Source organism: Scyliorhinus canicula, chromosome 15 (assembly GCF_902713615.1).
Source record: "Scyliorhinus canicula chromosome 15, sScyCan1.1, whole genome shotgun sequence".
Lineage (NCBI taxonomy): Eukaryota > Metazoa > Chordata > Chondrichthyes > Carcharhiniformes > Scyliorhinidae > Scyliorhinus > Scyliorhinus canicula.
In genome coordinates, this window is record NC_052160.1 from 20,310,507 (window position 1) to 20,337,283 (window position 26,777).

A 26,777-nucleotide genomic window follows, 5' to 3' on the forward strand; every position below is an offset into this window, starting at 1 on the left:
AGACATGGGTGGAGAGATAGCCGATGGAGTTTAATCCGGACAAATGTGAGGTAATGCATTTTGGAAGGACTAATGCAGGTAGGGAATATACAGTGAATGATAGAACCCTCAAGAGTATTGACAGTCAGAGAGGTCTACGTGTACAGGTCCACAGGTCATTGAAAGGGGCAACACAGGTGGAGAAGGTAGTCAAGAAGGCATACGGCATGCTTGCCTTCATTGGCCAGGGCATTGTATAAAAATTGGCAAGTCACGTTGCAGCTGTATAGAATCTTAGTTAGGCCACACTTGGAGTATAGTGTTTCATTCTGGTCGCCACACTACCAGAAGGATGTGGAGGCTTCAGAGAGGGTGCAGAAGAGATTTACCCGGATGTTGCCTGGTATGAAGGGCATTAGATATGAGGAGAGGTTGAATAAACTCGGTTTGTTCTCACTGGAATGACAGAGGTTGAGGGGCGACCTGATAGAGATCTACAAAATTATGAGGGGCATAGATAGGGTGGATAGTCAGGGACTTTTTCCCAGGGTAGAGGGGTCAATTAATAGGGGGCATAAGTTTAAGGTGCGAGGGGCAAGGTTTAGAGGAGATGTACGAGGCAAGTTTTTGACACAGAGAGTAGTGGGTGCCTGGAACTCGCTGGTGGAGGAGGTGGTGGAAGCAGGGACGATAGTGACATTTAAGGGGCATCTTGACAAATACATGAATAGGATGGGAATAGAGGGATATGGACCCCGGAAGTGTAGAAGATTTTAGTTTAGACGGGCAGCATGGTCGGCGCTGGCTTGGCGGGCCGAAGGGCCTGTTCCTGTGCTGTATGTTTCATTTTTCTTTTCTTTGAAACTCCCAGCCTCTGAATTATTGCACGCGTGTTTTGAAGCATACAAAAGATCACTTAATTTTGAGGTATGGTTTTCCCACAACATCCCGTTAGATAAAGTTGGACATTTATTTTCTTTCAGCCTGCATTCAGTTTAGCTGGGCAGTAAGAGATGTTCATTATTGCCCAGCTGACGACTAATTAATGTTTTACTGCGTGAAAATTTTTAATACAACACGTTGCATTAAATTAGCACCTTTAATATGGTGAAACATCCCAAATTGTTTCACAGGAGCGCTAGGGATAACACTTGTCGCCCAGCCATTGTGATCGGGAATGCATTGCAAACTATTGAAGGGGAAAAGTTTGGCAGGGTTGTGAAGAAAGAGCAGGGGGATTTTGACTTGGATCGCTTTTTCAAAGAGCAGGCGTAGACACGATTGGCCGAATAGCATCCTTCTGTCCTTTTGTGATTAGCTGGGTGAGAGAGCATTTACCAGTGTTAGGGGCACTGAGCTAACTGGAATAGTCCATAAGGACATAGGAGCAGAAGCAGACCAGCAGGCCTGATCCACGGCAACCAACTCAGTTTGGATTAAAAGTCGAACCCGCGGCTTCCTGGGCTGCTCCACCGACTCTTCCAAGTGACTTTTTCCCACGGGGAAATCTCAGACAGGGGTTTCTTCATCATGTGGTATTTTCTTTTACTCACGTTGTGACGTGGCAAAGAAGACCTGAAGCTTGTTAAAAAAAACCTCTACACCACTGAAACTAGTTGATCTTGAATCAAATCTAAACGTCTTTGGATGAAGTAGATTTAGCAGCGTCCCAGGCCTTACACGCAGTGGGCTGTTTATTGGAAAATTGGAAAATTGCAGGTGTATTGTCCATAACTTTGCGGGCTATGGATGTTAAGGAGAGGAAAGTCGTGGGCTAAAAAAACACCGGTTTGGCCTCAACTGCAGTATTGTTTCCAATTCTGAGCTCAATACTTCAGGAAGGATGTGAGGACTTCAGAGAGAGTGTAGAAAACGTTCACAAGAATGGTTCCGGGGATGCAGGACACACAGTTACGTGAATAGATTGGAGAAGCTGGGGCTGTTCTCCGTTAGAGAAGGTTGAGAGCAGTTTTGACAAGAAGTGTTCAAAAACACCAGCGGCCTGGACAGAGTAGATAGAGAGAGAAAACGTTGCCATTGGCAGAATGGTTGAGAACGAGAGGACACCAGTATGAGGTGAATGGCAAAAAGCCAAAAGCAACATGAGGGGGAAACTGTTTTACACAGCAAGTGGCTAGGATCTGGAACGCACTGCCTGAGAGCGGAGTGGGGGCAAATTCTATTGTGGCTTCATAATGAGAATCTGACAAACGCCTGAAGTGAAAACATTTTCAGGGCTTGGGGGAAAGGGCAGGAGAGTTGGACTCACCAAATTATCTTTGCAGAGACCCAGCACAGGTATGACAGACGGAATGAGCGCCTCCTGTGTTGTAATCATTCTACGATTCTACACAATTTAGGGATTTGTCTGATAAGCTGTTTGCTGTCTGCAAGGAACTTCCATCAGCCCTGGCCGTCAAAGTTTGGCCTGCCTGATCTTGAACACATCTTCTTGTATCAGAACACAAAGCCGAAGTTTTAGACCCTCCGGCTACATGTAAACATTTACCGCCTTTGGTGAGAATGCTCCACTATAAATGAGAGGGCCCCTTCTGATCCTCTATTTGTAATTCAGGTTCTGACTGAAGCACTTTACTTTGCGCTGGTTGCTAAGCGCGTCCATCCGGATGAAGATGACAATTTAATCGAGAAGCCACGAGTCGAACAGATCTCAGAAAAAATTGGCAAAGTGCGGCCTCCTCAAGGATTTGGCCTTCTCCAAGCCAAGGAAGAGGCAAAGAAGGTTCAGGTTCTTCACAGAATGCTCAAGGTACAAATTGGGAAACTTAGAGCTTCACCCAGCAATAAAATAGAAATTTAGAAGAAACCTCTTTACTCATAGAGTGGTTAGAGTATGGACCTTGTTACCACGTGGACCTTGACTGATGTCCTTCAGGAAGGACATCTGCCGTCCTTTCCTGATCTGGCCGCAATGTGACTCCAGATCCACAGCAATGCGGTCGACTCTTAACTGCCCCCTCAAATAGTCTAGTAAGCCACTCAGAGCAAGGGAACACAGGGATGGGCAACAAATGCTCGCCCAGCCATCGACGCCCACATCCCATGAATGGAAAAAGAAACATGGCGTGGTTGAGGTGACTCGCATGGACGCATTTAATCAGGAACTGGATTAACGCATGAGGGAGGAAGGAACAGGATTGAAATGAAGTAGAAGGGGAAGAGGTTCCTTTGCAACATAAACACTGGCAAATGCCAATTGGGTAGAATAGGTTTGTTCTAGCGCTGTACATTCGGCATAAGAAGCGCTGGTCAGATAACGACCAAAACACTGCAAGTGCATTCAACAACACATTTGATGATAAAATACACAGTAAGCCAGTCAGCTTCTGAAAGATAAAATTAAAGGGGACTTCTGTTGAAAAGCCTCAGTCAAATAATGAGGGGTAAGGGGTTGTTTAGCACAGGGCTAAATCACTGGCTTTTAAAGCAGACCAAGGCAGGCCAGCAGCACAGTTCAATTCCCGTACCAGCCTCCCCGAACAGGCGCCGGAATGTGGCGACTAGGGGCTTTTCACAGTAAATTAATTTGAAGCCTGCTTGTGACAATAGCCATTTTCATTTCATTTTTTCATTCATAATGCCTATATTTCAGTTTGGGAGGTTGACGTATTTTCAACACCTCCTGTTTTTACTTCAGAAGTTCCAGCAGTCGCATTTTCATTAGGAAATTGTTAATCCCCGACTCACGTACGTGCTCACATAATCTAGACTCGAGGATAACGATTTGCATTTCCCTTGTTATCACTGAGGTAAATATGTAATTTTCCTGAGCAGGGATTACAGACCAGGGATTGCATATTGCTCTATCTTGCACACAACCTTTTTGAATTTCCTGCTGTAGCCAAAACAAACACTTGAGAGACAAAAAATGGTGAGAATAATTTTTTTCTTCGCAGTGAATCATTGCTAACGTTAGTATTTTTCCAGTTCAGAGGCCAGCTGTTAAAGGCAGCCGATCCATCAGTGTCAAAGCAACAGAGCTATCAAAGGACTGAAGCCAAGTATATTGATAGTCTTGGCTCCCATTGTCCGTGGGTCCTTGTCAATAGGTGTGACACTGATGTTAATTAATCTCTGGTGACACATTTGTAATACACACATATCAATCGCCACCCCGTGTAATTTAATTTTAATATCTATCTGGATAATTGTTCCGGATCCAAAGTCGGTCTCACAAGTTGTTAAAAAGAATTCAGAGAGCAATACTTTCTTCAGAAATACATCTGTATTTTCTGGAATGGTTATTTTCTTTTAAGGTTAAAACATTTAAATAAACCGTCTCACGCTGTAAGAAAGTTTTGAATTGTGTACATAACCTGATCGAAATTTTATTTCTCCCAACCAAATGACGTATAGATTTTAAGGAGTATCTTCAGCTAAAAAATCTTGAATTTTTACTGTAAAATTGTCCACTTCAATTATTTTATCTACTGATAGTTTTTTAAAAAGATTTTTATTTGTAACCAGCTATAGGAAAATTAAATTACTCTTGCGTTTATCCACAAGGGGCTGGTTTAGCGCACTGGGCTAAATCACTGGCTTTTAAAGCAGACCAGCAGCACGGTTCAATTCCCATACCAACCTCCCTGAACAGGCGCCGGAATGTGGCGACTAGGGGCTTTTCACAGTAACTTCATTGAAGCCCACTCGTGACAATAAGCGATTTTCATTTAGGGGCTGGTTTAGCACACTGGGCTAAATCGCTGCCTTTTAAAGCAGGCCAGCAGCATGGTTCAATTCCCGTACCAGCCTCCCTGAACAGGCGCTGGAATGTGGCGACTAGGGGCTTTTCACAGTAACTTCATTGACGCCTACTCGTGACAATAAGCGATTTTCATTTCATTTTTTATTTACCAGACCAACCACAGATCATCTCTTCCACAATTATTACCTGAACTGTCACGCCCCATCTTCACGTCAGTACACCTACCCCACTCCTTAACAATCCACTGTAATTTTCCTCCCCTTACTTCCTGCTGTAACTTTCTTCCCTCTCCCTCACTTTCTGCTGTACCTTGCCTCCCTCTCCTCACTTCCTGCTGTAACTTTCCCTTCTGTCCTCACGTCTTGCTGTAACTTTCCTCTCTCCCTCTCTTCCTGCTGTAACTTTCTTCCTTCTCCCTCACTTCCTGCTGTGCATTCCCTCCCTCTCCCTCACTTCCTGCTATAGCTTTCCTCTCTCTCCCTCTCTTCCTGCAGTAACCTTCCTCCCTCTCCCTCACTTCCTGCAGTAACCTTCCTCCCTCTCCCTCACTTCCTGCTACAGCTTTCCTCCCTCTCCCTCACTTCCTGCTGTAACGTTCCTCCCTCTCCCTTACTTCCTGCTGTAACGTTCCTCCCTCTCCCTCACTTCCTGCTGTAACGTTCCTCCCTCTCCCTCACTTCCTGCTGTAACGTTCCTCCCTCTCCCTCACTTCCTGCTATAACTGCTTCCTCTCTCAGTCCCCCCCACTCCTCCCTGTCCTGTTCCATACGTACACACATACAAATTTGAAGCAATAGGCCATTTGACCCCTCCTGCCTGCTCCAATATTCAATAAGATCCTGGCTGACCTGATTGGGACCTCTGCCTACCCCCCAATAATCTTTGACACCCTTGTGAGTCAAGAATCTATCAACCTCTGCCTTCGAAATATTCGATGACCCTGTCCGCACCACCCTCAGGGGAAAGAGTGTTCCAAAGACTCACGACCCTCAACGGAAAGAATTCTTCTCATTCCACATAAATGAAGGACCCCTTATTTTTTGAACCATGTCCCCCTAGTTCTAGTCTGTCTCACAAGGGGAAACACCCTGGACTAGCACGAATGTGGCTCTAACAAAGTGGAGGAAAATAATATCCCTCTTTCCATCATTATTAGTGGGCTGCTTCCTTTTTAAGCAAGGGATCTATTTATGTGCATAAGTAATAATCGGTGCCCTGGGCTATTATTGACTCCTTCCTGAGGCATGAGGAACAGCATGTTGTGCCTGAGACATAAGTAAAATGCTCGACAAACAACAGAGGGCAATTTTTGCAGGATTCTTGCCCTCAGAGCAAAGGCCCTTGGCTGGCTCACTTCATTGATTTAACAGTGAAGTGCGAGAGAGGGAACGAACGATACGAAAGCAGTTACAAATCCTACAGGATACTCAGAGTTAAGTAGCCAGTGGATTACATAGTCAGACTTTGGTCGCAACTATATTAATTTTCCAACAAGCTCTAAACCAAGGTATTGAGTTTCAAAAGAAAAAAAGAATAAATCCAAGTACAAACACCGATAATTGTTTTGACAGAATGTCGGCTTATCCAGTTTAGATTTTACTGCCAGTTCGGCGATTGCCTCGTCCTGTTCCCTTGATTTCACTTGTGTTCAAATCTCCATTTTTTTAAAAACTCTGTATTGGCGTTAATGTGAAACAGAACTGACTGGAATTGCCATCTCTTGTGCTTCAGAACTTCATCATCTATATGTTGTTTCTGCTTGTGGTCCTGTTGATTAATTATGGAGACTCGTTCAGAGACGCCCAGAGCAGACTCCTGCGTGGTTCAATTACACAAGGCTTGCTGGGGACCAGAAAAGGGGTGGAATTCCAGAAGATCAAAAGGTAAGACACAACTGGGATTTAAAATGGACATTTATAATTGAAAACGTTACATGCCGCACACACCCCTTGCTCTACATCAGCAACTGATCAGAGGTCATGTGACTAACCCTCCAGGAATTTGTCAATAAGAGTTGGCAAGCCTGGTACTGTGCGTTGTTAGGGTTTTGCATCCACTAGGGAACTGGACGAAGACAATTCCATTCCACAGAGGAGCCTTCTCAGCGGGCGCTGGCACAGACTTTCTGACAGGCAGCCTGGGCTGAAAATAGGGTTGCCAACTCTGGTGGGGTCGGGGGCATTCCTGGAGATTCCTGCACATGACCTCCACTGCCAACCAACCTCTGATCAGTTGATATTCGATCACATCAGCGTCGTGACTCTGCCAGAAGAATGGGGCAAACCAACAGCAGAAACGAACGGCTGACTGACTGAAATCAGAGAATTAATTTTTCTTTTAATTCATTCTTGGGATATGGGGGTCACTGGCTAGGCCAGCATTTATTGCCCATCTCTAATTGCCATTGAGAAGGTGATGGTGAGCTGCCTTCTTGAACCGCTGCAGTCCATGTGGCGTAGGAATACCAACAGTGCTGTTAGGGAGGAAGTTCGAGGATTTTGACACAATGGTAGCAAAGGAACGCCGATATATTTCCCAGCCAGCATGGCGTGTGGCTTGGAGGAGAACTTGCAGGTGGTGGTGTTCCTGTGTATCTGCTGTCCCTGTCCTGCTGAATGGTAGTGGGCGCGGGTCTGGAAGGTACTGCCCAAGGAGCCTGGGTGAGTTCCTGCGATACATCTTGTGGGGTACACATCACTGCCACTGTGCATCGGTGGTGGAGGGAGTGAATGCTTGTGGAAAGGGTGCCAATCAAGTGAACTGCTTTTTCCTGGATGATGTCCAGCTTCTTGAGTGTTGTTGGGCAATGCCAAGATGGGACATGATGGAAATCAAGAGTTGACAGACACAGAACATGCACACAAATGTACTTATCCCCCAGGTCAATAGGGGCAGTGCCCAGGCGATCAGTCAGCCCCCATCCCGGGGACTCCCTGGCAATCTGGGGAGGTTGGCAACCCTAAATTACTACAGGGTCAATGAAAGATGAACCTATTTTATATCCATTCACTCCCTTAACACACATTTCAGAGAATAAGCTGAACGTGGATGGCTGATCCACCACCCCCCCCCCCCCCCCCCCCCCCCCCCCCCTCCCAAGTTATCACTCAGGAAAAGAGTTTGAAGATTGCTGGAAACTGCTGTGTACACTTTAATTTTGGAAATAAACTGGCAGACATCGTTACTGCATTCACAGGGTGCTTAATAGCACTGGGCCTCAAACTCTACGTTTAGTCACCAGCACTGGAGAGGAGTGTTTGCAATAGATTAAGGTTACTTTTCTGTCATGACATAATGTTATTACTTCATGAAGAGCAGATCTAAAAGATACTTGACTTTCTGTGCGTGTCAGATTTTAAAAGCATGCCTCCTGTCCATCTCGTTATTTTAATCAAAGTTTCACATTTAATGTTTTCATAATTGAGAGATACACGAGTTATGGGACAAAAATCTGTAGAATTAGCATTTCAATTAATCATACATGATTAAGGTTTTTTTTGCAGTTCTTCTTGCTTACAAATGGCTTGTGGGTTTGTGCGGTCACTAGGAATGTGAACCGGATACAATTTAGCTGATTGTGCTGTTCGACTTCTGTTCAAAATATCAGATATATGATTCATAAAATTAAAGTATAAGGGGATAGTGCAGGAAGGTGGATTTGCGGTAAATCAGCCATGATGAATTGAATGGTTGAATATTCTTGAAGGGGCCGAATGGCCTGTATCTTACGTTTTTTACGACTTGGTCGAAGAGGTTTTTGTTGCTGCAATCTCAAATGTCGCACACGTGTTCTCTGTTGGAGCTCATCTAAATCAGTGCACTCTCTTTCAGATCAGGGGAGGTTTGGGAATGGATGGCCGAGGTTCTGTTACCATATCTGTACAACAATAGGAGCAGGACGCTGTTGGGATGTCCACGAATACGTCAAATTCGTTCAAAAGTAAACAACGGTAAAAGAAAGAACTTGCATTTCTAAAGGTCCATGCACAATATCATGCTAAACCGCCCTTAGTGTCCAAGAGGTTAAGTGGGGGTTACGGGGAAAGGGTAGATACATGGGCTTGAGTAGGGTGCTCTTTGTAAGGGCTGGTGCAGGCTCGATGGGCCGAATGGTCTTCTTCCGCACTGTAAATTCTATGATCACAATGCCCCAAAGTGCTCAAAGCCCGCTGAAGCATTTTTAGAAATACTGCCCGGAGTTCTCTGGCCGTTGGAATTCTGTTTTCCCACCGGCAGCCCCCCCCCCCTCCCCCTTGCGGGTGTGGGGTGACTTCAATGGAAAATCTCGCGGGAAGAGAGAATCCCGCCGCCAGCGGCCAGCGTGCCGCAGAAAAACACGCAGCTGAGGACCAGAGAATCCCACAGTCACGATTAAAATGAAGGAAATGCCAGTTTGCACACAGAAACCCCCACAGTCATGTGAGAATAACCATTCACTGGATGTGGTGTCGTTGGCTAGGGCAGCATTTATTGCCCATCCCTAATTGCCCTTGAACTTAGTGGCGCGCTGCCCACTTCAGAAAGAGTCTGCCACGTTGCTGGGTCACGTGTAGGCCAGACCAGGTAAGGACAGCTGATTTCCTTCCCTGAAGAACATTAATTAGTGAACCAGATGGGTTTTACAACAATTGACAACGGTTTCATAGTCATCACTTTTAATTCCAGCTTGTATTGGATTCAAATTTCACCATGGTGGGATTCAGAGTGTTACGCCAGTCCCTGGATCGGCCATCTCGTGCCAATTTCACTGCACCATCGCCTCCCCTTGATCTTGCTGAGGGATTAATCAGTAGCCAGGAAGTGCGGATTGCTCTGCTAAGAAATAGTGTCATATGGGTGCAACCACCAGAGAAGGCAGACTGGGCTCTTGCCGTCTCTGTAGTGGGGTTTGAACCTATGACCCAGACGAGAGTGCTACTACTAATTGCGCACCAACGCTACACTAAGCTGATTATATGTTTGTAGATTTGTAATATCGAATGTTAAAGGAAACCAACTGGATTTGTTAAAGTTGAAATCAACTTCAAATTGAGCTCACCCCAGCTTGCAAACTCCATCCCGTAGACTGGCCAGCCTGGAAGTAACGTGGTTCTGGTTCAATACAATATTGACACTGAATAGAACATCCTTTTAAAGGCCCGTACTCAGTAAGATATAACATTTCAGATCAGTAACTGCAATAGGGCTTTTCAAATCTCAGGCTACTTTCTGTTTTGAGTTAATTTACATGGCCAGACCTTAAATGTAACACAAATGTTTCCAATTCCCATGAAACATTCCCAGCTAATTACATTTTCCTTCCTGTTTCTTGCTCATGCCCAACCAGATCAATGTCTTCAGCAACCTTCGCCATCCCCAATTATTAGGCAATGTCTAGAGGATCACGGCCTTCACGATACCAGTGATTACGAGACGAGTTGGAAGATTCCAGTTACAAATCAGAGTGATGTATGGTCACATTCATCACCAGACCTACCAGGGTAAGGAACGTGTTCCAGAATGTGGGCCCAAGGGATCTGTTCTTAATGGTGTATAGAGTGCAGGAGTGGAGGCACTAGGCCTGGACTGAGGAAGCGGAAAGTCCCTCCTCATCGTTATCCTGAGGCTTTGCTCCAGCCTGTCTTGGTGTCTTATTCATGGGGTCATGGTTATTGAGCAAGCCAATTACCATTCAAATCTCGTGGCCCACTGAGATGAAGGAGGGCCACTCGTGTGGCCCAACCACCAGCCTAGGTTGCCCATCACTGTTCTGCTGGAAGGTTTGTGCGGCTATCAGATGAGAATAGAATTAGTCTCGGCTCTTAATTTTCTTGCTCACCGAGGTACAGCCCACCCATTCTCGCAGTCCAGGCGCAGACATGAATAACAGCCAGCAAACCTGTGCTGGCGAAGGCCCACCAATCTGAGACATCAACTCTGTTTCTCTCCCTATGCACACTACCTAACCTGGGTACTTCCGGAGTTTTCTGTTTTTATTTCTGCAACTATCTAAACATTTCCTCAAAAATTTATAATCCACAAATTATATACGAGCCCTGTTTGTTGCAATTCTGGGGGATATTGAAATCAATTTGGAGCATAGTGATCCCATATTTATTGATAACTTAATATTGCCCCTGTGGTGAATGTAATTCACACTGTATTGTATTGTGTCCTTGTGGGCTCTGTCTGTGAGCCGTTGCGCGGCTCTGCCCACAGGGGGAGATGAGGAGCTTGTACAGGGCTCCACCCTCGGCTCCTCCCACTACCGGAAGTATAAAGTGCTGCAGCCGTGTGAGCCTGCCCTCAGTCCTTCTGGTCGCAGGCAGGCTCAGTTGTAAGTCTATTAAAACCACAGTTTACTTCCAATCGTGTCTCGAGTGAATTGATGGTCACATCAGCCCCCATACTATTTTCTTCTTTAACTTATCACAATACAGAATATGTTGAATTTACAATTCAAAAACAGGCCATTTCGCCTGTTTACTCGTGTTTGCCCTCCACACCAAACCCATCCCACCTCTACTTCTTATCCTTCTGTTCTTTTCTCTCACATGTTTATTTAGCTACTCCTTAAATGCTATTCTCCTTAACAGATCCTTATTTAGCGAGTTCCATATTCTTTGGGCAAGTGACATTTCTCCTCAATTCTACATTGGGTTTCTAAAGGACTGGTTGTATCTTATACTTACGCCCTTTAGTTCTGGACTTCCCCACATGTGAAAACATCTTCTCCATGCCTGCCCTGTTAAACCCTTCCATGAATTTACAGCCCTCTGATAGGTCTTTATGGAGTAGCTTTTGTTTGGCAGGATATTTCCATTCAGAAATCTAGGAGTACAGGCACTGTGCGAGTGTAGCCCTGAACAAAACAAACAGCAGGTCCTCGATTTGACTCCCAGTCTATGGTGAATTTGCTCAGCTGAGGAGTTTGGTTTCTACAATTGGCTGTGGCAGGGGAGAGGTGGGGAGGAGGGAAGGCCACACGTGTAACATGCCAGGTGAGAACGTGAACAGACTTGGCCATGATGCTTGACCCACTCAAGGAGCCTGCTTGCCATTATTGCATGCAATGGCACATGTGGAATGACTACCTGGGTTAGATGTCAAAGATTGGGGGGGGGGGGGGTGTTTCTGATAGTGACTGTACTGATATGCATTGTGGGTCAATTGGGAATGAGTCCCTGAACAGGGATGGTTAAAGATGCTGGCATATTGAAGCATTTCTGTGCCTATTACAATTTATGGGTCTTTTTCTCTTCTGAGGGTGTGGTACTGGGGCCAGAATGCTGTGTGTGACAGCGGTGGATATGTACAGCAACTTGGCAGGACGTGGGAACAGAGTAATTACACGCTGTGGAATTTACAGGAAAGAAATTGGCTGGACAGAAAGTAAGTTTCATTACCCTGAATGTTACTGAGAAATAAAAGCCCATTCTGAATGTTTGGCAGTTCTGATGCTGAGTCTTTATGATTTAAACAACACTGTGTGGGTTAAGCTAGTTCAGAATCAGATTCACTTTAACCAAAACATATTCCCAATTCTGCATATGTGTCTGTGCCGACAGCAGCACCAAGAGTCAAACCTTTCATTATTAGTCAGTTAGAAAACACATTGTTATATCCCCGGAACATCTCAACGTCTGAGCTGTGTGTTCTGTAAATGGTTCTGCAGAGCAAGATCCCAGAAGCAAGATGAGATTACCTGTCACTGGTGATGATGGCTTGCCAAGGCGTGAGCAGAGCTCTCTTGCGTACCTTTAAATAGTACCATGGGATCTTTCGTGTCCCTCAAACAGTGGATGGGGAGCTCCGTTTATTGTCCCTTTGAAACAGACTCTGCTGCTTTAATATGTGCACATTTCTTAGAGTGGGATTTGGGCCTACTTGCTTCCAACTCAGAGGTAAATGTTCCAACAACTAAATGGACGTCTAATAATTATTTCCAATCATGTGCCACAAAATTGATTTGTATATAATGTATTCAAATTCATACGTTCCACTGGAAACTGCGTGTAAACATCGTCACAAACACCTCCTTGTGATGCCAACAGGTAAGTCTAATAGAAATTTCAGTGTATTTTATCCAACGTTAGGAAATGATGGTGAGGGATAAATATTGGCCAGGACTTTGGGAGAAAATTCCTCTGCTCCTCGTCACTTAGTATCATGAGAATGTTTTTCACCTACCCGAGAGGGAATTATTTTAACTTCTCATCTGACAGACAGTGCACTGAAATGTCAGCCTTGATTATGTGGCCAGGTTCCTGAAGTGGGACCTAGACTCACACCCCTTCACACTCCTGTGATGAGAGTGCTTCCCACTAAGCCATGGATGGCACCATAATACCTGATCTATTGAGCTTTGAGCTCAGGAAGCCACAGGAGTGAGACTGCTGGCTTAGCGCACTACAGTTAGGTTGGAAAGAATGTCAGCCATGATTCCTGATCGCTGGGTAGTGAACCTGCTGGAAAGCATGTTGGGGAGACCTCACTTGGTTTGTTGAAGCTTACGTTTGAGGCTCACTGAGGCGGAACCTGGCTGAGGTCACCAACATATGTTGACCCTTGTCCAGCAGAGACAAGAGAAAATTGAAAGGGTTCAAAATTGCGGCTACTTTTCACAGCGACAATATCTTGTAAATTGCATTCCATGAGGTCAATAGAAAGAAAATATAAAGAGAAGCTACGTGTACGTTTCAAACAGATTTGTTATTTTGTATTGCTAGGACCAGGGTCATCTTCATCGAGTTTACCCAATATTTCCAAAACGTGGATTTGTACAGTGTCGTCACCCTTCTCGTAGAGTTCCCTTTCACGGGAGGATCATACACCACCATTGATGTTAAACCATTTTCACTGCTGCGACTGAGTACCGGAGTGGATTTTCTGCTCGTCATGATGGTAAGTCTTTCCTGTCTGCAAGAGCCGCGTCATGTGGTGTTGAATTGTCCTGTTGCAATTCAGGTTGAAGAGGAACGGTAAATACTTTCCCTGCAGACTAACCGACAAGGCAGTTTTCTTTTTTTTCATTTAAAATACCCAATTCATTTTTGTTCCAATTAAGGGGCAATTTAGCATGGTCAATCCACCAGCCCTACCCTACACGACTTTGGGTTGTGGGAGTGAGACCCACGCGGACGTGGGGAGAATGGGCAAACTCTATATGGACAGTGACCCGGGGGCAGGATCGGACACGAGTCCTCGCCACCATGAGGCAGCAGTGGTAACCGCTGCGCCACTCGCGACAAGGCAGTCTTCTAATGCTGGAAACCTCCAGATGTTTGGGATTCTCTATTCCCACCGGCAGTGTGCATGGGGTGGCTTTAATGGGAAATCCCATGGACAATAATAATAAGTGGCAGGAACAGGGAATCCCACTACCAGCAAACCCCCCGCCCCCAACAAACACGTGGCTGGGGGACCGGAGAATCCAGCCCCAAGTTTCTGGAGTTGTGTAAACTAATTTCTACAAGTGTCTCTTGGCCCATCTTCTATAGTATAAGTCAGATAGGCTGCTGCAGTATTGTTACCAAGATTGAAAAAGTGGTTATAATACAGTCATTCTTGTGTCGATGTGGAGTCGCAAACATTTCAATCGCCACTGTTAAGTACTTTGCTGTCACTGTTACTTCTTTAAAGTGCTTTTAACACTGAAACCTTCCTCATTGGATGTAATGTGTTCTGAACGACTGTTCATCTTGGAAGTGTTAAACAGTGAAGTTGACATTCAGCCTGTAGGCATAACCTGAAAGCTAAGCTGCTAGTCTCTCAGTCCTTTGACTATTAACTGCAGAAATGTTTCACTGTGTGCTTCTCTTGCAGATTTTCCTCGCATTCTTTGTTCTGTACTTCACAATTGCCGAATTGGTCTTGGTCAGTCACGAGGGCAAGGCTTACTTCCTTCAGTTCTGGAACTACCTGCAGTGGTGCATCATCACTCTCAGTATCTGCGGTGTAGCCCTGCATGTGAAGCGTGCTAGAATTGGCGACAGGCAGTGGGCAATGTACGTTGCCAATCCGGACTGCTTCACCAACTTCTACCAGCTGGCATACCTGAGCTATCTATTCACCTGTGTGGTTGCTGCCCTCCTGTTCCTGCTGACTGTTAAGGTATGATCCCAAGAAATTTTGGCCTTCAACTAATGCTCATTCATAAAAGTTGCAAACACGAAGCACCCTCAGCTTCACAATCCAACTCGCTGGTACAACACAAAGTGGGCTCTTTTTTAGCTCCTGCACCCCGGGCACATGTGAGCTTGGGCACATGGAATTCTCAAAGTACCATTTGAGACTAGAGGAAGGAAGCTCCCCTTACACCATCCATCCTAGGATCTAACTTATAGCCCCACCTACCGTTCCCCCAATATCGCAATATTTAAATTTTCATCACTACAAGCTTGCCCGGAAGGCCACTCCAAGTATCATAGTATGGCACAGCACAGAAGTGGGGGCCTTCAGCCCATCATGCCTGTGCTAGCTGCTTGGCAGAACTATCCAATTAGTTCCCCGGCAATTCCCCACAACCAATCCTTCTTTTCCTTCAGCTATATGTCCAATTGCCTTTTGAAAGTTACGATTGATTCTGTTCAGTCACCCTTTCAGTTGGCGCATTCAAGATCAGAAGTATTGCTAACTTTGTGCAAAGATCATCTTTCAAAGGTTTCCTTTCACTGGTTTAGTCCATGTCCCGCTATTCCATTTACCTGATGCTCTGGTGGAAGAGCCACAACTAGAGGGCCTTGTGATGAATGTAGGAATTTCAGATATGTATTTGGTGTAGTAAGGGTTAAGCGCCTGGGTTAGTGTGTGTGACTGCTGTGGTCAGGTGTTTTTAAAAAGTCCTAAATTAAAAGGCAACTATGTGTTTGGAAGAGGTGCAATTAAAGCATCGTAAAAGAATCATAGAATCCCTACAGTGCAGGAAGCCATTCAGCCCATGGAGCCTGCACCGACCCTCTGACAAAGAACTCAACCCGAGCGTATTTCCCCACCCTATCCCAATAATCCCTTAACCTAACCTGCGCATCCATCCCTGGACATTAAGGGGCAATTTAGAATGACTTATCCACCTAACCTGCACATCTTTGGACTGTGGGGGGAAACCAGAGCACCTGGAGGAAACCCATAAAGACAGAGAGAAAGAGAGAGGGCAAACTCCACACCTTCAGTCACTTGAAGCTGGAATTGAATCAGGGTCCCTGGCACTGTGAGGCAGCAATGCTAACCACTGTGCCACCGTGACGCAAATAAAATTGGATAAAGCTTGGACTAATGGATTTTTGTTTGGATTAAGAAGGGTTTCCTGTACAGTAGTTAATTTGATACATTGTGTTCAGTTGGTAAGATGATGTAACTAATGGGAGGGGCTAGAGTACTCAGGCATTTTTGCAGAAAAGCAGGCAGTGCAGTTCTGGATATGAAAGTCAAACTATGAAGACAGTTTCTGAAGACTTCAGCTAGAGATTCTACATTGTTCTGACAAGATTCAGGTCCACCTCTTAACATAGTTTCAAAGAACATCTCTTAAGCAAGAATGCCTGGGTCTGCCAACTATATTTGAAAGTGGATTGAGATATGAGATGGGTACCGTGGTTTGAATGGAAGTAAAGATAGCAGTTAAGAGTATTTGTCTCACTCTATTGATTAGCACAGTTTAAGGGGTGATTGCAAGCCATTTTCTTGTGCGATGTTAAAGATATTTTAATATTGTGTTAGTAATAAGGTTTGTTTCAAATATACCGTATCCTTATTTTTGCATGAAATCACTCCATCACTCCTGGAGCGAGGTATTCTTTCCTCACTAAATTACAATAAAATATTAGGGTTTCTGTCTAGTATCCTAGCCACTGTCAGGGACTCATCCAAGATTGTAATAGGATAACCATTAAAGAACTAGGGCATTCCAGAATGATGTCAGGAAGCACTTTTTCCAACACAAAGGGGAGTGAAAATTTGGAACTAACCCCCCCCCCCCCCCCCTAAAAAAAATGTTGAGACTGAGCGTTAGTTGGAAAGTGTCAAAACCATGATCCATAGATTTTTGTTCAGCAAGAGTGTTAAGGGATATGGAAGCAAAGTGGGTCAATGGAATGAAGATCTGAATCAATTGCAATCTAATTGAATAACTGAATGTGCCCAGAAGCTGAGCGGCTTCCTCTAACTCCTGTCTCTGTTTCAGCTCTCTTTCAAAATGTTTATAAAACGTTATGAACAGATAAAATTGGATAATTCATTCAATATTTTTTGCTGGTTTGTGTGGGAAATTAGGCTGCCCGACAATTGCGCTTTATCAGGAGGTGGTCTATCTTCGGGAAGACCTTGTACAATTCTGCAAAGGAGCTGATGGCGATTGGTGCAACATCAGTAGGTCTTGTTCTTGCCTACACACAGATTGGTTATTTGGTATGTACTTCACTCTGGAGGTAAGGTACACATATAAATGTGTTACTTGCTATGATTGTCAGCTGTCCCTACCGCTGCCAAGGCCCTAAAGCTCTGGCATTCCATCCACACACTCAGTTCTTTTAAGTTACTACTTAGTGCCCATACCTTTGGCCAAGCATTTGCTCCAATACCTCTTCATGTTACTCGGTGCCAAATTTGGTAGACAGGTTCCCTTTAAACATCTTGATGTTTTATTATGCTAAAGGCATCATGTAGATGAACATTGTTCTTATCCTGTAAAATTTGGTCAGCAATTCAAATGTAGCGATTGCGTTCACAGTCAGAGGGAGTCTATATACACATGTTATGACGAGTGGAGGATTTTAGGAATATTGGCTTCTAAATATTGGGACAATTTAAGGGTTAAAAGCTTGGGGTTATAGTGTGTTTGACTGCACTGGTCATGTTTTTAAAAAGGAGTTTTGTTTTGTAAAGGCCCGGGAGTTTCTAGGTACCAGAAGATGAAATTGAGGAAAGGAATGTAGTTTTCAGCCTCGGCTATGCACTGTGGTTTGGCTGGGGGAAGTCCCTGGGGAACTAATGTACTTTCAATCTGCAAAGTTAATTTGTTTTTCAGCTTGGGGGAATTATGTCATCGCTGGGTAGAGCAGGGGGTCAAGTTTTGGAGAGAGAATTCTGATCTGTCTGACACTTAGTCTACAATTCCATCACAGTAGCATAGTTATAAAAGGGTTACAATATCTAAAGCAGATCAGTCTTGTCTAGGGACAAGGAAGAAGCGGAAACATGCCAGGTGAACCAGCTCTTTGAAGATATTCAGTCAGAGGCTGAAGGGATTCTAACAGGAGCCAAACCTGTTTTATAAAGCAAGTATTACTCTATGCCATGCTGATTTTTAAGATATATTGAGCTGTATGTTACTTTTCTTGTTCCCGTAACAGCCTCCCCGAACAGGCGCCGGAATGTGGTGACTAGGGGCTTTTCACAGTAACTTCATTGAAGCCTACTCGTGACAATAAGCGATTTTCAGTTTTTTTCAAATTGAGTAGTAGTGGTTAAGGGGTAATTGTAAGCTGTTCTTTTTGGGTTAAAGAATTAAAGAATATTATGGTCATTAAAAAAGTTTTGTTTTAAAAATATTAAAGCCCTATTTCTTCATGCAATCACCCCTAGAGCGAATCACTCTTTCCGCACAGTCTTACAAATAATCTAAAATATTGGGGTTGCGGTCCCGTATCCTAGTCTCTGTTGGAATCTGGTCTGGGATTGCAATAATGTTAATCATTCACATAATGAAAGGCCGAGGGATCTGTGAGGGGCAGGAGCGACACCAGGACTCATTCAAAAGACGGCACTTCAATGCAGCACTCCCTCACTACTGCACTAGTGCCAGCCAAGTAAACAGGAACAATTGTTTCACGGGTCGCTAATGTTGCCAGGAACAGGCAGAATGATGTCTGAACATTTGACTTTCCGTTACAGGTTTTTTCTGCGAACCTTGACGACTTCAAGACGTTCGGAGGCAGCATTCTCTCCCTGTTTGCTGTGATTGAAAAAGGAATTTGTTTCAAGCAGTGCCTCTTCACGAACCCAAGCTTCTGCTACATCTACTACATCAGTTACATCATCATTGAGATATGGATTGTACTGCGGCTGTTTACTGTGGTACTAATTCAAAATTACAGGGCAATGAAGTTGGAGATGTACAGGCCTGCGATTGAACCACAAGATTATGAGCTGGTGGAGCTATTTGTCAAAAGGTTGAAGATGTGGATCGGTATAAGCAAAGCAAAAGAAGTAAGTATCTGGTGTTTTAACCTCTGTCTGACAGAAGATAGGGTTATAGAACATCTCATTTTGTCGGGTCACTGCTACTTCCAGCAAGTTGCCTTTGCCAAAAGATTCCCTGGGTAGCCAACTTGGAGATTTTATCACATGACATGTAGTTGGCAACAGCCATTCGCACTCCTACTATTGATCACCCGACATGGCTATCACTATGGCACCCCCCCTTCTCCATCCACTTAGAAACTGAACAGCCTACTTTCCCCTCTTTGGCCGATTCTTGATGGTCAATCAAGACCGCCAGTTTTCTGCACACTCAGTATTTTTTTATTGCACAAAGTGTTCAAAAGAAAATGAAATCGAACCCTGTATTTAATGCCCCAATTTCTCTCGGGTTGCTTACCGTAATGTCCTACCAATTGATCCAGGATTTTCCTGGAGGGAAGGCAATCCAATACCACAGTGCTTTCCAGTGCCCCTCTGAAAGGTAGATTGAGGTAGGTCGGGTGTGATGCCTTCCGTCTTCAAAATGCATGGGACACTCACAAAATGGACACTTGAGCGTGGGATCATCAGGCAAGTGGCATTTGTGAAACCACACCTTGGGAGAAATCGCAGTGAATTGAGAAGGGAGGAGGGTGAGAGAGGGAGGCAAAAGTCCATCCGTCCCCGTTTCCCCCCCCCCCCCCCCCCTTCCCCAGACTGGCACAGAACCATCTTGCGTCCCATTGCAAGAACTCGTTGCTCCCACAACTGGCTGCTGTGGAATGTCTCAAAAGATTAGCAGCAGCATCTGTGGAACTTCTCTTGGCTTTAAGCAAACTTTTACAACACAGTGAATTCATACGTGAAAGCTATGTAACCTGTAACCGTCCCAAGGAAGTGATTCTGCTCTCCCCACCCTTCTGGTCAGTCCACAGTTCCTGCCAATGTCAATGTGTGGACAGCTGGTGAGAGATACTCAACCCCAGCCTCCTGCTGTTCCAGGAGAATAAGAACTAGGAGCAGGAGTAGGCTATCCGGCCCCTCAAACCTGCTCCGCCATTCAATAAGATCATGGCTGATATTTTGTGGATTCCGCTCCAGAGGCTGTGGGTAGATGTCCAAGTGAGACATGGGCACCTCACAGGTGATAAACTCAGGGGGACGATGGTTGTATCGAGGAATAGACTTCTTCTTGAAGTCGCTGGTCCTTCCTCTCTGGGTTGCTGACATCCTACAAGGTCTGGTGAAGACAGGTGGGCTGGAGGGAGAGAGAGAGAGAGAGATATGGCACCTCGACCTTCAAACCCATCAGCAGAGGGCAGGCGGTCGAATGAGCTGTCAGCCCACCAGGAGAGTCGGAGAGGAACTCACCATTATTGAGGTTCTAAGTGCTGAATCGGGCATGGGGTGCCACCTTTCTGGTCAATGGGACAGGTGCTGCCGAAGAGGCCTGTCACCATACTGCAGTCTCAAAATGGTAGAATTCCACCTTTGGTTTTTATTCCACTTTCTGCACTGGCAATATGCTTATGGGTAGAGAAGGCTTCTCTCTGCTGCAAATATATTGCAATATGCTTTTTATTCTGCCTCAACTGCACCATCTGTAGGCTACTTGGGATGGTTTACAGCTGTTTTGTTAAGACAATTATCACAGAATGATATCGGCAGGAAGAGCATGAGATAATCGGGATGTTCACACCGAGGGGGTTTTATACCTATTTGTATAACACTGTTACAACTGGTATGGTTTGAAGTACAGTCATAGTTGTAATTGAAGAAAGGTAGGAGGCCCTTTGTGCACAGCAAGCTGTCATAACAGTAATGCAGTAACGGTTCGATAAAATATGTTTTAGTGACGTTGGTTGAGAACTCCATATCGGGAAGGTCTTTAGGGGAACCCACCCCCTTTCATTGATACAGGACCAAAGGATCTTTTCGACCGTCTCAGAGGGTAAACCCAGCTGTGGTTTAATACTTTACTCAAAAAAGTGAATCAGACAGAACTCCCTCTGTACTGCACTGGGTATTAAATTCAAGTCCCTGGAGTAGGCTATTGAGGATTTTCTTTATTTTCCTTTGATGTGTAACCCATCAATTAGTTTCATTTTTCATTTTTCCAGTTCCGCCACAAAGTCAAATTTGAAGGAATGGTTTCCTTACCATCCCGGTCTTCTGCAGACTCCAAATCAACATGTCTCCACACCGCCAGCACCATCTCTGATATTTCCTCATCCTCCACCTCCAGCGTTTCCATTCCAATGGATACTTTACCTCTCGTCAGCCCAAACAAATTGACACAAGCTGAGACAAATATCCACCGCCTAGTTCCGCTGTTCGAAACCCTGCTCGAACAGTTCGACAGGGTAAACTTGGTGACAGAGGACGTCTATCAGATTGAGTGCAAACTGAGGCATGCCCAGGACAGAATGCAACAGAGGAAGATTAACAAAAAGGCTGAAGAGCTATTTGCAGCATATAGCCAGATCAGAGTCAGCAGGAGACGACGGGGTGACGATCGCCATTCATCCCCATGGACCTCGCGAGGTGACGCAAGGACAATTAATACAAGTGGCATTCAGGATGGCCAGCAGCTTGGGAACATCCCATTAGCTGAAGACTATACAATGCAAATCCTCCGAGGGAAAGGGCCTCAGCCACCTCAAAGAAAGTCTAAGATTTCAGACAAGAAGTGGCGTCACACAAGTTCAGATGATCAAACATATTCGAATACAGAGTAGTTGTTAGTATCACACAGCACAGGAGGACTTTCAGCCTCTCCTGCCTGTGCCAACACTTTGGAAGAACTACCAATTGATCCCTCGCCCTTGCTCATAATCTGTAGCTATGCAAATTGACTACAGTTTTCTTTCAAAAGCAGGAGGGAATTCAACAAATGGCATTGCTATCTTTAAAAAAATGACAACCCAAAGTCTGCCAGAGTCCAACAAGCTTCCCTGATAAATGGGCTTTGGTTTTACCAAAAGGTTTTGTAAAGACCGAGGCGGAAAACATTGCCATTTGAATCCAGGACAAAATTAAGTGGGCACTGCCCACCAGAGAATAGCCGGCAACATTCTCTAGGTCCCCCACCCCTTGAGAGTTTGGGAAGCCCTGATCTAGGAGCATCGCAGGGAGCACCACAAGTCATGTTATTCGCCAGAGGCGCCTTAAAAAGGATGGATGTTTCAAAAAAGAAAATAGTTTACTTTCTATGTATTAACAAGCACTTTAATTTGAGGACAGCTCAGGAGGAGAGATTGTACAAATTTGCTTTTGTAGCCATGCACTAAAAGGTGCACTTATTTAAAAAAATATGCTGTTTTAATCACTTAACTTTGAGTTACCTTCAGTTGATCATCGAAGAAAGTCAGAGCACACAAGTAATTTTACAAGTCAGTATTTTTGCTCGAGTTTCACTAGATAATTTCTGCGACAGAATGTAAAATGGCAATGTGTTGACTTTGATCTGTAAATAGAACTTTTAATTAAAATAACACTGTCCCAGCACTGCACCTAGGAAACAGACTAAATATTATAAATTGCACATAAATCCCAAACATATTTACATACCTATACCCATAGCCGAATCTAGTAGCGAGTTAACTTACTATTATAAGAGAATGCTGGACAGTAAAAATTGCTCATCACCTTGGAGGTATTGTTGCAGTAAACATTATGATTTGTGAACTAAGAGATTAGAATATGATACTTGATCCTGCATTCAACAAAGAGGTTACAATGTAGAAATGACTGTTTGTGATGCAAACATACATGATGCTTATGGTATGACATTGCTGTGTTTGCTACTTTAGTCGAGGCACAACAGTGTGAAACTGATTAACACCTCATTAGTGGATAGGATACGTCCTATGAATGTGCTAAACTACCTTAGCCCTCACTGTGGGAAAGCATTTGATTGAATTTAGAGTTAAGATACACATTCGTCACTATCTAATAATTGAATGTTCAATGAATGAGTCCACCATCATCTTCTACAGAATTATTCTTTTCGCATCTTTGTCCCTAGTCTCTCTCTCTGTTGTGCCTTACCGCGAGTTTTGATAACCCATAAAGGTACACCTTATTACTAGCTAACTTCAGAAGAAAAATCAGATGGGACAAAGGTTAACTTTAAGCCCCTTGATTATTTCTGTTGACTTTTCGAATCCTTTGAAAAGCACTCGGTCGAAGTAGTGCACCTGACACCGAAACGTTGGCTGCAAAGAGAAACCAAAGGCAAAAGAAAACCAAGGTTTTCGTCAGTCTCTCACATTTTGTTCCCCTCACTAACAGCTCCAGTCCTGTCTTCACAATATTGCCAGAAATTAGTTGAAACAAGAGCCATTTTTGTTTTTTAAATTGAAATGCTCGAGGTAGTCATTGGATTTTGTTCGAGCGTGGAATAGGCTAGTCAAGTTTTTTTTTTCTTTGTTTTATTCCTTTCTCAGTTACAAAGCCAATGTGCAGAGTGGACAGGGCAAGCTCCGGAACCCATCTGCTTGTTTGCTCCAAAAAGCAATTCAAATTCAAGCTGAATTCAATTCATGGTCCCCACAAAGGAGACATACTACTAGATCCAAACTAACAATAGGCATTAACACCTGATCTCACAATTGATCTTAGGCTAGCTGTGCATTCAAAACCCAAGGTTTTTCATAGGCATGTTGGTGTGGAAGATATTCTTTTAAGGACGCCTCTTGATCCCATTTCTGATACCTGGATCTGATAAGAGCTTTAACGATTAAAAAGGTCCTGATTTTGTTTATAACATTGCGTATAATGTGCTCAAGTGCCAAATGCTGATTTAACAGGGAACAAACTCAAGTGTCAAAGCCACCTCAATTATGTTACTCATTTAGTTATTTGAATATTTGAGATCCCCTGTTCACCCAGTCAGAAGAGAGAAATAATGGAAGACTTAAGTTGATGCATCAATTCATCGGGGTATCTATATCCAAAAGAAATGGGAAGCTTTTCGCGAGGAGTGTTTGTTGCAATGTCAGCTCTTGGTGAAAAGATAGTTACCAGCCACATGTCATTGAGCATCGTGTTTTCTGACCAGAGAAGGGGGTGCGCTCCACCATAATAGCAAACACCAGATGAACTGTAATGAGTAGATTAATTTCTTCACTGGTGTAAATGTCCTTGCAGAATTTCCGAGATAACCATGGACTTAGAGGCATCGCTTTGCATTTGGTTAACATTCTGGTGTAAAAGATTCTTTCATGAGCATCTAATGTTTAAAGATGTAGGACATGCAATAGCTTAAGACCCTGGAATTAGAACTCCAAAGCTGATTTATCAACTTTATCGCTTTAGAAAGTTGCCATCGTCTCGAGGAAGTTTGATAATACATTTTTGTTGAACCATCAGTAGACAGTATTATTTTAGGACTAAACCAAATGTGTAAATAATTGTAATATGCCAGAAACATCTATGATGCACTGAAGGACAACGTCAAATAAAAGGTTTGACTGATCAAATAAGTTCATTGTTGGTGTATCGGGATTTGAATGTTTCTTTTAATTAATAGAAAACACAGCATAACTTCACCTCTCAAACATCTAAATGCTATACTGATACTATATACATCTTGAAATAAGAAAAGTATTAGCTTTTTATCCCCCCCCCCCCCCCCCCCCCCAGAGTTGTTGCACCTGTCTCTTTCAGGCAGGATTTTTAAACATTTTAATTTATGCACACGTTAAAAGGATATTCTGCATTAACCTGTAGTCTTTCCCAATTCTGATTAAAGATCCTGAAATGTTAAATCTGTTTCTCTCTCCACAGATGCTGCCAGTATTTCCAGCATTTTGTTTCCTTTTCAGTTTTCCAACATCTGATTGGATTTGTGCAACCTTAAAACTGTAGTTAATTGTTAATGTGCACCTCAATGAGATCTCCCTATCTCACTATCTTCAATTGTTTCACTAGAGCGTTGGCATCAAATGTACACAATTTTTCCTCATCGCTCATTCTCTTTACAACCGGCATCGCTCCGTTTGGACCTTTCTCAGCAAAGTAGTTGCTGATGTACCCAACATTACAACAGTATTTACAAATCAAAAATAGTTAATTGGTTGTGTAGTGCTTTGGTATGTACATGGGGAGGTAGTGGCACAGTGATATTGTCACTGGACTAATAATCCAGAAATCCAGGGTAATTCTCTGGAGACCTGGGTTCGAATCCCACGATGGCAGATAGTGAAGTTTGAATTCAATAAAAACCTGGAATTAAAAGTTTAATGAAAACTTTGGCGATTGTTGTAAAAGCCCATCTGGTTCGCTAATGTCCTTTAGGGAAGGAAATATACCGTCTTTACCTGGCCTGGCCTACACGTGACTCCAGGCTCACAGCAATGTGGTTGACTCTTAAAAGGCCCTTTGAAATGGCCCAACAAGCCACTCAGTTCAAGGGAGCAACTAGGGATGGGCAATAAATGCTGGCCCAGCTAGCAAAGCCCAGATCCTCGAGCAAATCAAAAAAAGATTAAAATAGCTGCTTAGAATGGGAAAACAGGCAGTGCATAGTGTGAGGCAAAGGCGATTGTCAATAGTTCAACACCAAAAATACCACAAATGTTTTGCCATCTCTAAAAGTGGTGCAAAGTACTGGAAACACACAGCAGCAAAGAACAGACTGCATTAACTCAAAGCACCGTTTTCAAATGCGATTTATTCACTTTTAGTGGAGTCTTAATTAAATCATACACTGACAATTGTGTTCCAATTGTGTGGAGAACAACAACATTCATTCCTTTACAAGGTAATTGCACAACATTAGTTTTTACAGGATCAGAATGGAACTGAATACCAGTCTTCTGCCCTGGCCATGCCCTCCTCACCCCAATTTATTTTCACTGTCCAACCCATGGAAATGTGCTCTGATCACCAAGCCCGGTTCAGTGCCCATGAGGGAGTACGGCTTTGTGATGTCTGTGACCTCCCGAGGCCCCCCCCCCCCCCCTCACCCCGCCCCCTCCTCAAAATGGAAAAGTAGGTTGTTGCTTCAATATATCAAACCCATCATATAATTTCAGAGAGATGCACATGGGAAGATTCATAATTAACATCTGCCTCTGCTCGATTACCTGCATCTTTAAATGGCCGGTCGCCAAACTGGGACGCTTCCGTCTGGGAAGTCAGGAGAAAGCAGCATATACCTTTTACTTCTTCACAAGCCTTGCAGAGATGATCCCCCAAACCCCCCCCCCCCCCACTCCCAATCCATACCCACCCACATCCGCAAACCAAATAACCATTTGGCTTTCATCACAGTGTGGTGTACATATTGCACACATTCAACAGGGCCTGTGTGTACACACGAGGCACAGTTTTAAACAAAGTCTGTGAAATCGTCCACAGTGGACATTAGCCTTTTCCTCTGGCCAGTTTCTGCACCGGCTGCCTGGGGCTGCGGCTGCGAGAGCTGTGAAGCATAATGGTGGTGAGGAAGGTGGGGCTGCTGCTGTTGATGGTGGTGGTGGTGATGGTGATGGTGGTGAGCTTTACTTTGACCAGCAGCATGTATCTGAATCAAGGAAATTCCAGTATTCTGACGATACTGCAGGTCTTCATAAACCTGCGTAGAAAGAGAAAAGGTATACGTTTTGTCCGAGAGAGGGTCGTTCGCCTAAGAAAGGCTCAAGAGCGGCTGCACCCATGTTTATTCTGCCATTTGGAGCAGCACCCAAACGATTCCTGACTGGATTCCACAAAGACGTGTCTAACAGACAATTTTTCCCCACAGAAAAGGTGACTGGCTCCAGTTGTTCTAAGCTGCTGTTTATGCTCCACACGCTCCTCCTCCCACCCCTGCCTATCCAATCCCACCAGCACAAACCCCGGTTTCCTTTCTCCCTCGTATGCCTACCTAGCTTTCACTCAAATATATCTATGCTATTCACCTCAACTA

The 26,777-nt window shown here is 44.2% G+C and overlaps 2 protein-coding genes across 8 annotated transcripts in view; one reads left to right on the top strand and one right to left on the bottom strand.

Moving 5' to 3' along the window:
* The window catches only part of pkd1a (polycystic kidney disease 1a), a 203,514-nt gene extending 179,166 nt beyond the window's left edge, over positions 1–24,348 (top strand). For both annotated transcript variants that reach the window (XM_038819565.1, XM_038819566.1), the window contains 10 exons: positions 2,555–2,749; positions 6,437–6,588; positions 8,537–8,655; positions 10,032–10,185; positions 11,951–12,076; positions 13,414–13,588; positions 14,510–14,797; positions 16,955–17,089; positions 18,575–18,889; positions 20,983–24,348. In XM_038819565.1, the coding sequence (XP_038675493.1) occupies positions 2,555–2,749; positions 6,437–6,588; positions 8,537–8,655; positions 10,032–10,185; positions 11,951–12,076; positions 13,414–13,588; positions 14,510–14,797; positions 16,955–17,089; positions 18,575–18,889; positions 20,983–21,600 (2,277 nt within the window). In that variant the 3' untranslated portion in view covers positions 21,601–24,348. The remainder of the gene's footprint in view (positions 1–2,554; positions 2,750–6,436; positions 6,589–8,536; positions 8,656–10,031; positions 10,186–11,950; positions 12,077–13,413; positions 13,589–14,509; positions 14,798–16,954; positions 17,090–18,574; positions 18,890–20,982) is intronic.
* Positions 24,349–26,080: 1,732 nt separating this feature from the next.
* The window catches only part of tsc2 (TSC complex subunit 2), a 97,079-nt gene continuing 96,382 nt past the window's right edge, over positions 26,081–26,777 (bottom strand). For 5 of the 6 annotated variants that reach the window (XM_038821078.1, XM_038821082.1, XM_038821081.1 and 2 more), the window contains one exon: positions 26,081–26,444. In XM_038821078.1, the coding sequence (XP_038677006.1) occupies positions 26,199–26,444 (246 nt within the window). In that variant the 3' untranslated portion in view covers positions 26,081–26,198. The remainder of the gene's footprint in view (positions 26,445–26,777) is intronic. The other variant, XM_038821079.1, reaches the window with a different exon arrangement.